The 11,492-nt window shown below is 49.9% G+C and overlaps 3 protein-coding genes across 3 annotated transcripts; 2 read left to right on the forward strand and 1 right to left on the reverse strand.

Annotated features, from left to right (window-relative positions):
• Positions 1 to 2,571: 2,571 nt before the first annotated feature.
• FIBRA_05262 (uncharacterized protein) lies at positions 2,572 to 5,066 on the forward strand (the record flags this gene model as incomplete). The annotated part of the gene is made up of 4 exons (XM_012327033.1): positions 2,572 to 3,096; positions 3,147 to 3,663; positions 3,714 to 4,379; positions 4,438 to 5,066. 4 exons carry the CDS (start codon positions 2,572 to 2,574, stop codon positions 5,064 to 5,066), a joined length of 2,337 nt encoding a protein of 778 aa, XP_012182423.1.
• Positions 5,067 to 5,411: 345 nt separating this feature from the next.
• On the reverse strand, positions 5,412 to 7,411 carry FIBRA_05263 (uncharacterized protein; the record flags this gene model as incomplete). Its single annotated transcript, XM_012327034.1, has 3 exons — positions 5,412 to 6,734; positions 6,785 to 6,898; positions 6,950 to 7,411. The coding sequence occupies 3 exons, from the start codon at positions 7,409 to 7,411 to the stop codon at positions 5,412 to 5,414; spliced, it is 1,899 nt and encodes a 632-aa protein (XP_012182424.1).
• A 291-nt stretch (positions 7,412 to 7,702) lies between these two features.
• On the forward strand, positions 7,703 to 10,038 carry FIBRA_05264 (uncharacterized protein; the record flags this gene model as incomplete). Its single annotated transcript, XM_012327035.1, has 4 exons — positions 7,703 to 8,063; positions 8,117 to 8,765; positions 8,823 to 9,274; positions 9,338 to 10,038. 4 exons carry the CDS (start codon positions 7,703 to 7,705, stop codon positions 10,036 to 10,038), a joined length of 2,163 nt encoding a protein of 720 aa, XP_012182425.1.
• Between the last annotated feature and the right edge of the window lie 1,454 nt (positions 10,039 to 11,492).

The following is an 11,492-nucleotide window of genomic DNA, read 5'->3' on the forward strand; positions in this document are numbered from 1 at the left end:
CGCTGAGAAGAAGGGTCATGTATGTCCGCCTTCCAGCGCGACGCATCCAAAGGACCGATGGGAGACGGCGTTTGTGTACTCATTCCTCTACAAGTTCACTCAGCTCCGAGCTAAGACGGATGGCTTGAATTCACCTATGGAGTAAGCACTATGATATTATGCTTTGTCTCTGCCTTACCGTTGCATACCATATCCACAGTTTTGAGGAAGCACTGCTTTCTCAAGAGCCCAATCCCGTCATCACACAGGTGCTCGCGCGGTTTGTCCTAAACTTGAAGCCGCAGACGCGTAATTTAAGGTGAGAAAGAGTCCTCATGTTCTCCGTTATGTCAGGAACGTGTATCCGACGCGTCAAGGCCCTTAGCTCGGATCTCATATCCTCCACCCTTGCTGCCGTGACGCTGGAGTACCTCAAGACTTCTGAGAGGACAGTTTTCTGGAATGACGATTTGGGGGCAAATATGGATCCCTTTTATGAGATGCCCAATGGTTTTTTCGCCGCTCATTGGGATCTCAAGGTGTGTGCACTGTCATTACGGTCTTTCATCCTGGTATGATTTATGCGTTCAATCTAGCTGAAGGTACTGCGACAGCTAGTTGAATTGCAGCTATGCCATAGCACTGAGATCAAGGCTCTTATTGACCGCGCCTGGGGTGTCATTCACAACAAACACAAAAAGGGAGAAATGACGCCGGCCCAACCGCCTCCTAGCGATCCTCATAGCCAGCAAAATATACAACTTGTCCCCCTCGGCCAGGACAAGGATCGCAAACGCTACTGGGCTGTAGATGGTCCGTGCACGTTTTCCCCTTCTTTCCGCAACGCATATCCTATTTGTTTCTATTTACGTCTCAAGGAGACCATTCAGCTGTGTTCGGCATCTTGCGAATTTCGCTTGGTTGATAGTGGCATTCGGCCTTTGAAGTATTTTTGTTTGACATTTTTCTTACAGATTCACCGCGGCTGTATATGTCGACAAATCCATGGAAAATCACCGCGACATTTCATGCCATTTCGTCTACTCGGGACGAATATATGGGCATTGTCGACAAGCTCAGGGAAACGGCGCCGCTAGAGCCCAAGGGAGGTGAACGGAGAACCAAATTGGAGCAGTCCCACATCACTCTTCTGAAGGCCCTAGAGTCTAGAATAGAACTCATCGATGCTGAATTGGCGGTGAGTTTCCTCGTTCCTTCTTCAGTCTTCGCATGAGAGCGATAGGGTATGAAGTGACCTGATATGCTAACAGGCGAATACCATCATTTCCAATTTTATGACCGATGATTGCTGTCCCACGTGATGCTGACTTATTGGATGCAGCGAATCCAGCGTGCACGGAGGAAATTGGAGCAGCGGGCCTTATTGATTGCCCAAGCGGAAGTACGAGAAACCCGAACCCGACGACGGACGACACGTCCCGATTATGCGTACATGAATGATCCAATCAGTGAGGCGAGTGAAGTATCTTCGAACTATGTTTCTGCACTGACTGATGCTACGTACACTGGTTGCAGGATGATCAAGATGAATACACCTATCAAGAACAAGATGATGATGAATATAATGATGATGAGGTGGAATACAACGACCCCCCTGATTTTGGGAACGGGGACCCTTCAACGTCAACTCGTCGTACCGCAACACTGGGGACACGACGGTCCACCCGGGGATCGAACACCGTAAGCAATGGGAAGCGTAGTGCTAGCGGGGACGAATGGAGCGAGTGGCGAGGGGAACGCCGCTCCTCACGTCTTGGTGCGCCTCCTGAAACTCAGTTCGTCGGGCCACCTCCGAAGCGGGCCCGTACAGAGGATAGCATTGTTAGTACGAATTCAACGGATGGGGCAATAGCTGTGGCTCCGGCGCAGAATGGCGGCAGCCTCAAAATCAAGATCCATGGCGCTGCAGCAGTTAAGCCAACCGAGACTGCAGTGGAGGCTGTTGCGGGGAAGAAGAAAAGCAAGTACTGGTACTATGCCATTGAACCTGTAGCGGGCGCGCGACCACCAGCTCCCGCAATGAATATGGATGCGCAAGACTCGTCAGTCACTAATGGTCACACGAATGGGTCGCGTTCCGAGGCATCACTTGATAGTAGGCACTCGAATGGTGACGTCGATGTTGATATCTATGAGAAGAGCATAGAAGGTAGCCTGTCGCCAACGTCGAGCATGGATGAATCGTGACTTTGCTGAATGTTTTTCAGCATTTTATGCGCAGTATCTATATCTCTAGCATTGCATACGCATCTTGCCTACAGTCCTTCCGCAAGTCATTAATTCGTGCATCGTACTTGTTATTACTGCAATTAATCTGGTAGATTACTCTCAAGCTCTGAAGCCTGCTAGTCCTAGTAGAAAATACAAAGATGTGTTGTGTTGTTAACTTGTTATTGCTCAGAGATGATACGATGTGAACGCGCTGAAGAGTGCGAGATGTGACTCTCCACGAGGCGGGAGATTGCACCGATTGTGATCTCGGTGGGTGCCGCGAGCGAGCGAGCACATCTGGACAGCAGACGGGCGCCTGTGACTGCCCCCGACTTGTCCTTCGACCGTCGTCTTCTGTCCATGCTCGCAAAGGCGGCCAGGGATGCTCTCTCCAAGCACGCAAAGCTCGCCTTCCGCTTCAAAGGCTGCCTCAACGCAAAACGAGCTGCCCCTCATTTCATCTCCCGGCCTGCGACCGCCACCGCTACACTCCCGCCACCGGCTTCGCGAGACGACACGGAACTCATAGCCCTCTTCGATCAGCCACAACTTCCTCAATGGTCGGCCACAACTTCCACTACTGGTCTCTTTGGGCATGCCGTCTTGACTACGCCCACAGCATTTGTCGCTCTAGCCGAGTCTGCCCTTCGCAGAGCCCAGCTCCTGACCGCGCGCGTCTTGAACGCGCGCCAGTCACGAGAAGACCTCTTCAAGGTGGTGAAGAATCTCGACAGGTTGAGTGATCTTTTGTGCAGCGTCATAGACTTAGCGGAACTTGTCCGCAATGCACATCCAGACAGAGCCTGGGTTCAAACCGCCGACAACATTTACGAAAAGTTATGTGAATTTATGAACGTACTAAATACCCATGTTGGCCTATACGAGGTACGCATACGGCGGTCCTGACACCGTGAGCCCATATTCAATAAACATAGGTTCTTAGTGTAGTTTTCTCCGATCCGGAGATCGTACGATCGTTAGGTCCGGAGGCGTACCAGACAGCCTTGATATTTTGGAGGGATTTTGAAAAGTCTGGCATTGACCTTCCTCCAGAACAACGCAATCGCTTCGTCTCATTATCGACAGAGATTATCTTGCTCGGTCGGCAGTTTCTCAATGAAAGTGCCGCTGCTCGACCTCCCGCACTAATCAAACCCTCCGAGTTACAGGGATTGAAGGACATGGGGCTTGGCGCTCGCTTGCGACTGCAGGCACAGGTAACTAACCGAGATCTTCATGTGTATCCCGGATCGCTGCAAGCACAAATGATCATGCGCTCTGCACCGGAGGAGGGACCTCGGAAGAAGGTGTATCTAGCAGCAAATGCAAGCACACGCGATCAGATTGACACTCTCGAGAAACTCTTACGCGCCAGGGGCGAGCTCGCTCGCTTAGTGGGGAAGAGCAGTTTTGCACACATGACATTGTCAGACAAGATGGCCAAATCACCAGGTGAGCTTATTAATATGGCTCCATCGAACTCGTATTCAATATAACCCCAGAGAATGTACAGCGCTTTCTAGATGCCCTAATGGACCATACGCGACCATATGCCAGGAGCGCATTGCGGACTCTAAGTATGCGAAAGCAGGCACACCTTCGCACACCTCCATACCCTATAATCCAAGCCTGGGATAGAGATTATTATTGTCCACCAGAGCCCCCAGCGCCACCAGTGTCTCTGCCGCCGCTGACGCTAGGCACGGTGTTTATGGGTCTCTCTCGACTCTTCCAAAACTTGTATGGAGTATCTCTGCGTCTTGCAAGCCTTGCACCAGGCGAGGTATGGCACAATGATGTACGAAAATTGGAGGTCGTAGACGAAGAGTCTGGCGTGTTGGGCTGGATCTACGCGGACCTTTTCGCGCGAAGGGGCAAACCCGGTGGAGCCGCGCATTACACTGTGCGGTGCTCACGGAGAGTCGACGACGACGATGTTGAAGGCGATTTTCTCCAGGCCGATGAGCATGACAGGGCCCTTGTAGAAGTATCTCGAGAGTTCGAATTTGCGCCTCGGCGCCGGTTCCCCGGCCAAGAAGGCACGTTCCAACTTCCCCTGGTTGTCCTATTATGCGGATTCACCAGACCAACAATCGGTCGAGGACCTACAATCCTCGATTGGCATGAGGTAATGACCTTGTTCCATGAAATGGGACATGCCATGCACTGTGAGTACCCTCGATCGTTCAGATCCGAATGATGCGTTTACGCCGAGAACATTCGCAGCGATGATCGGTCGCACAGAGTACCAGAACGTTTCCGGCACCCGCTGCGCGACAGACTTCGTCGAGCTTCCCTCCATTCTGATGGAGCACTTCCTCAGTTCTCCCGCCGTGCTCTCCCTCTTCGATCCCGATGGCGCATTTGCCATCCGACAAACGGGGAATCACCACGAGGATCCATGTCGTGCCATAGACACGCATACGCAGATCCTGCTTGCCTCGCTCGACCAAATCTACCACTCCCCCGCCGTGCTTGGCGCTCAGTTTAACTCGACGCACGCGCTCGCGCAGCTGTACGAAACGCGCGGGCTCATCCCGTACGTCTCAGGGACGTCCTGGCAGACGCAATTTGGGCACCTATTTGGGTACGGCGCAACATATTACTCGTATCTCTTCGACCGCGCCATCGCGTCACGAGTGTGGCGGAAACTCTTCGCGCACGATCCGCTCAACCGCGAGACGGGCGAGAAGTACAAGCATGAGGTACTGCGCCATGGGGGGGGGAGAGACCCGTGGATGATGATCGGGAAGTTGCTGGACGCACCGGAGCTGGAGACTGGGGATGCGGAAGCGATGGCTGAGGTGGGGAGGTGGAAGATTGAGGATGAAGTGTCCATACCAGGACGGCATTAGCTTATAGCCCTCGTGGGAACGCGATCTACCGAGCAGATTTTAGTATTGAATACTGAATGTCCAGACCGAGCTTGTAGGTTTTATGGCACATGCACCCCATAATATTCGGATGAAACATCAAGATGGCGCCTTTCCCTTGTGGACAAAGTTACATTCGCTGGATGTTAGATATGATATAATGATATACTTCACAAAGCAAGAAAAAACAAAACCGAGAACGACATCGGAAATACAGCATGGCGTTTGTGGGTTGGGTATAGAGATGACACTGATTAAATAGGAAAACTGACCGGGAGATATGTGATGCGGTCAATTGACCGACATCGACAGCTCAGAATAATGCTCTTATGGGGTACATTGCTCATTCTCGACGGCTCTTGAGCCTAGAAATAGATCATGTACAGCGAAAAGGGAACTAGAGTGGGTCTCGGCCTTAGCCTCATGAAGTCCTGGATCGTGCACATATGCATATGGGTGGTGATCTTCCGATATTAGGGGGATCACATATAGTGGGGGGGTAATGAGACCCTCGGATTCTGAGGCGTCAGAACTGCATGACGATGTCGAACGCATGGAACTTGACGACGTCGTACGTGATAACGTGTGAATGGAGAAGGTGGGCGAAGATCTGGGTATATCGTCCGGGAAGGCAGTGGGCGTTTGGGGTACACGTTTGGTGAAGCCGGCCAGCTTTCTCCTTGCCCCAGAGCCATCAGAAAATGTATACGGGTGATACGCTTGGAAAGTTTCGTTGTGCTGTCCCCTGGCATCTGGGTACAACTGATGGGCTTCTAAACCTGACAATGGGTTGGAAGGCACGAATGTCGGTTTAGATTGCATCACCAATGAGCTAGCACCGCCAACCCGAGGAAGTAATGTGGTAGACACAGATTTACTAGAACAAACCAATCCTGAATTCGAAGACGAATGCAATAAATGAGAAGAGATGGAAGACGTTAGCACAGAAGTCGGTTGGGATGCGGCGTCCACAGGCTCGACGGTCGGGCAACGACGGGATCTCCGTACACATTGCGGTTTGAACTGCGTCTCGGATTTCGTCTTGTAGATAGCGTCAGCGAAGCCACGGACTGATGATTGTTGAGTTACTGCGACAGCTCCCAGGGATGATGGAACATGATGTAGGGAAGGTAAAGGAGCCCGCGGTACGGTAGTATTGAAACCGACGGCCGTGGTACAACTTGACAGTACACTGCGGAATCGTTTGGCTGCCCGAGATGTTGTAGTTGCTTTAATAGCACCATTCAGGAAGGGCTCCGATAGATTCATCTTCGCGAATGATTCAGTTAGTTGGGCAATATCCACAGACGAGGATCGTGTCTGAAATTCAGATTGGTGTTGTCGTAGCCAGGGAGTGGAAAAGTTACGCGCTACTGTATCCGCAGGGAAGGGATTATACGAACAGGATGGCGGATAGGCAGATGGATAGACATGTAAAGGTCGATCGACGCTGAAAAGAGCGGCTGATTGTAGAGGCGGTGTATTGAGATCGTCGCTAATAGCAACGCAACCGTTGCGACTGGCTTGATCCTCGTCGTTCATACTAATGTTATCAATAACATGGCGTATAGCAAGGGGCTGTGTGTCCGAGGAGCCAGACTCGCGTGAAATGTTTCGGTCCCCTTTGGAACGATTGCGCCGATTTTGAAACTGCAGGTAGGAATCAGATTTAGAATTAGCAACCTCATGGTGCTACTTACCCATACATTGATCTGTTTATATTCTAGCGCTGTCTTTGCAGCAAGACTGAGCTTATCTTCACGGGAAGGGAAAGGATCGCATTCAAAAAAATCCTCCAGCACAGACACGACGTCCTAAGGGATGGTCAAAATATCGTCGAATAAACTATTGGAAAGCGTACTCACTTGATGGAATTGACCTTGACCACAGTCATTTTCATCTTCCCGGAACTGCGATATATGCAATTCTGCACGGATAATCACCTGTTCTGCCAATTCCTTAGACATTTTCATATATCGCGAAGTGTAGGCAGCTCTCAGCAGAGAATGTGTCTTGGTTGGAGCGTTCGGTCCATCTAAAAGCACGAGGCTACCACGCTGGAATTGTACTTCACACTCTGCCTTTAATCTAGAAACGCAGTCCATGAAAGCAGAAGAACATCGCTCCGCCATAACAACACCCAGACCAAGAGCAATTAGTTCAGCAGTTAGAGGTTGTGGCGGAGGTAGATCGAGCACGGCGCACGATGATTGATCAACGGAACGCATAGGAAATGTCAGACAAGAGCTATCAGAGATGAAGTTTGCAAATCCCTGAGCACTACGAGCAATTTTTCGAAGTATAGCGATGTCGCTGCGGTACGACATCTTGAGTGAATGAGTGTGCAAGCCTCAAGCATGAGGCGCGGATTTATCTATATGATTGTTGTTTACTGTAAGCAGCAGTAAACACCATTGTTAGGCATTTGAGTTTGAAATTGTAAGTAAATAAGAGCACGTGATGGGAAGTTGAGGGAACAATGCATCGCCATTGTAATTAACGTGTCATGAGTTCTCCCATTGTCCTCAGTAGTACTACTACAGCAGTCTCACGCCTGCAGCGGTACTCATATCACTGTCTGTCTTCGCTGGCTCAAACGATACTTCTGCATTGCCCTCATGGAAGGCATACGACAACGTCTGTCTCAAATCGAAGATGATTTTTTTGCTGCTCTCACTGACGGCCCGGTTGCTCTCGAGGTATTTGGCGAGGAATGGTCATCTTTATCCCGCGACCTAGATGCTGTACTTGCGTCGGACTCGAACATTGATTCGGACTTGGTGGCTGTGGCTTACGCAGCGGCCTCTAGAATCGAAATTCTTGCTCAAGCCTCATATGATCTTCACGTTGACTATCAGGCACTCACCATTGATGTGACCGATGAAATGGCTCAATTATCCCTGGATGATGAGCCAGTAGTTGCCTCGTCGTCGCCATCATGCCATGACGAGCCCAATGATGCCATGCAGGCAAAGATTGGTAAGATATCCTTGACGGCAGTTGCTTTCTTATATTTAACCCGTGTCTTCCAGTGGCATATTCTTGGCTTGCTGTCAATCTCCACAATCCCTACCCTTCCGTTGCTGCTAGACAAACAATCGCTCGCAGCGCTGGAGTGTCTATGCGGCAGGTCTCTGGCTGGCTTAAAACCTTGCGCAAATCTATTGGCTGGACTGCTCTCTGCAGAAAGAGATTCAGGGGATCCCGCAAAAAAATTGTTAGCGCGGCGTCCCGTGCATTCTACCGCACTTCATTGTCCGACTCCCTGTCACCCGACCTCTTATTCGAATTCAAGGCGATTCGATCAAAGGTACTTCGCTTCATCGATGAAGCGAGTAATTTACACTATCCAGAAGATGAGCACTCCTCGGAGTACGGTATTGGTGAAACTTGCGCCGACGATGTACGGGAGGACAAAGCGATATTGTCTTCGGCAGCATGCCACCCCCAACAAGTCTCTATTCCGTCGCTGTCGATCACATCCTCTCCGATGGAGGACCCTGTGGTTGACGAATATGCTGTGCGCCGAACTACGACTCACAAACGTTCGGCGTCCGCCTTGTTGGAGGCAGATGCCATTTCAAACAAAGAGCCAATCACTATGCCTTCTGCATCGGCCCCGCAAGGCGATTTCGTAAGCACGAATTCACATGCCATTGAGAGGGCTGTTAAACGTCAGCGGTACGTTTCGTTTTGCCCTTCTGTAGTCAAAGTACTTACATATACTTTGCCCTGTAGTTCTGATCATAATCTGCTCGTCTCGTCCATTCCAACAGGGGCGATTGACTATCACGTCAATTATGCCTCGTGTCTATCGCAAACTCAGGCAACTACAGCTTCGCCTTTAGGTTCTGATTTACTAAGATCGCCATCTCGCTCTGGCTCATCGGTTCGCCCTCGAAAGCGTCACTTATCTAGTCTCGACCATGCTCCCGCTCCAAAGCGAAGCAAAGGCGTGCAGGGTGCACGCTCTGTTTCAGATCCCCTGCCGATGTCTGCTGCAGAACTAGAGGAGCAGACATACAATATCAATGACTGGTACGGAGTAGTGTTCAATGTGCCAGGACCTGTATCATTGGCCACTCCCGATTCAACGACTCCTTTGGAGATTAAGGTATTCGATAACTGGGCTCCTTGGGTTATCTCACAAACTCAGAGGAATGATGATTCTACGAAACCCCCAGATGCCAGTACGTGTTCATTATCACGTGTGACACTTTGCATTGACCTGACGCTTAATGACCCTATTACAGATGCTGATCTACTTGCGAATGCCAAAGCTTCGGATTTCATATCCAGTTCGTTGAATATTACTTCTACTCCTGAAGCAATTGTTAGGGCAAACAACTTCGCGCAAGAAACCAGCGTGATTGATAATCACTTGCTCTCGTGGTCCGATGACATGAAGCCTACGTCTGCTATTGAAAGCTGCTACACCGATAGTATCGCGTCCACGCGACCTCTTATGGCGTCGAGAGCCTGCGGCCGCGATGAATTGGCGCTTCCTGCGGCACCATCCAGCGTATGCTCTGATCTCATGGGCCTGTCTGGCGAGTTCAAGGTTGTGCAACTAGATGCCATGAAGATCCACACAAATCTTTGCAATCGGGATGCGCACTCGAGTCAAGACAACGCCCTTCGATACAACGTGGAACCCTGTTCTGACTCCCCACCACCTCCTTTCATAGAGCTCAACGATTTGAGTCCACCTAGCTACACTTTGCTGGACCAATTTGCCGAACCCGGCTTTACAATTCCTCCCCCGCCCTACTGTTCCTCTCCGGAGAAGAAAGGTCCCTCGCAGGATCTTGAGGGCCTGGATTCGGAATTGGGACATCCCGCTATGTGGATCACATCTATGCCGAAATATGCGTTTTCAGTCGAAGGCTGGGGCAGCGACATAGCATCCACAATTGAACAGACGAACTTGCAGACAATATGCAGACTCGATTGAACATTATAGGTATGCCAAAGAAGTGTTTTTACTTGTCTGGCCCGAAAGTCCTCGCAGGTTCACACTCCCAATTTGCCATGCTACGCTAGTATCAGCTATCTATTCCTAATTTATGTTTGCTTTTGCTTGCTTTCCACTGTGATACTTGCATCCGTCGCTCACATACTCCGCTCTGCTTGCTTATTGCTCTTGTCGCTGACGTTCTTATTCTTGTTTACTTGTAAGCCTCTGCTATCATCATTCCTGTTTCGTGCCCCTTGCTATCACATCTCCTATATACCCTGTGCGTCTGGTTTGCCTCTTATATACCCATTCACCTTAGCTACATTTACTGCACTCTTGTGTACTCTGCGTCCACTATTGTTTGATCCATGTAGCCTTGTATATACCAAATAGTCTCATACCAAACCGTTCCTCTTCACGTCTGAGGAATTTGGGTCAAATTGGGAACTGCAAATATATTAGCTTTGGTTTCGCAGATGAATCGATCACGGCTCATGCGATGGGCATATATTCCGCGTTGCTCGATGGCTTGAGTCGCCTTGTCCCGTCATTACGCTAATTGCTTGACGTGGGTATTCACCAACGTTCGCTTTCGATGCGACCTTTCTTCCACGAAGCGACGGACCCAAAAATAGAATAGGGATAGGTGCCTACTTGTGTTACTGTCCTTGGGCCCTATACATTGTAAGTTATGCTCAGCGATAATACGATATTGACGGTGACCGAGACGTCGAACTGTATGAAAATGCGTACCTAAGAAGCTCGATCCTTCTGTGCTATTCTGCCCTATTCTTTAACGTTCCTTTTGCGAGCTGGTACGCTCACGTAGCTGCCGTATCCCACGCTGGATCGAAGACGTGAGGTCCTGGTCACAGAACGATAATGATGGCAACTGCCCAACAAAGAAACAAAACGATCAATATACAATCACTAAGTGCACGAAACTGATTCGCCTCACTCTCCACGATCGAAGGTGTCGGATGACCCAAGGTTGCTAACGCAATAGCAAGATTCATCAGGTTGACGTTATCTCCACCCATTATGGTCCCCACTGCATGACGCAAGAAATGAGTCAAATCCGTGAACCAGCAACATCCACTGGAATCAAAGATTAATGAATTGTGTTGATGTGCTACTCATTGCACAACACACATCTGGCATTGATCTTTTGTACTACTAGCCTCAGAACACATTTTTCCTCATCTTATATCTGCTAATGGGCAAGATCAGAGGATTGTATGTCTGTCAGGGTATCGCCCCTGACCCCAACTCTAAACCCTAACCCAACACTCACAGGCAAATGCTGAAGTTTCAAGAGGTAAGTGATTTGCTTGTCTTGGGAGTGGTTAGACTCAGAGGATGAGTTAAGAGGCCAAGTAGTGAGGGTGACTAAAGAATATTCAGTCTGCCCTCCTACAATGTATTGCTCTGGTATTTATACATAAGGGACC

The sequence above is a fragment of the Fibroporia radiculosa genome, assembly GCF_000313525.1.
Source record: "Fibroporia radiculosa TFFH 294 genomic supercontigs, scaffold4066, whole genome shotgun sequence".
NCBI lineage: Eukaryota > Fungi > Basidiomycota > Agaricomycetes > Polyporales > Fibroporiaceae > Fibroporia > Fibroporia radiculosa.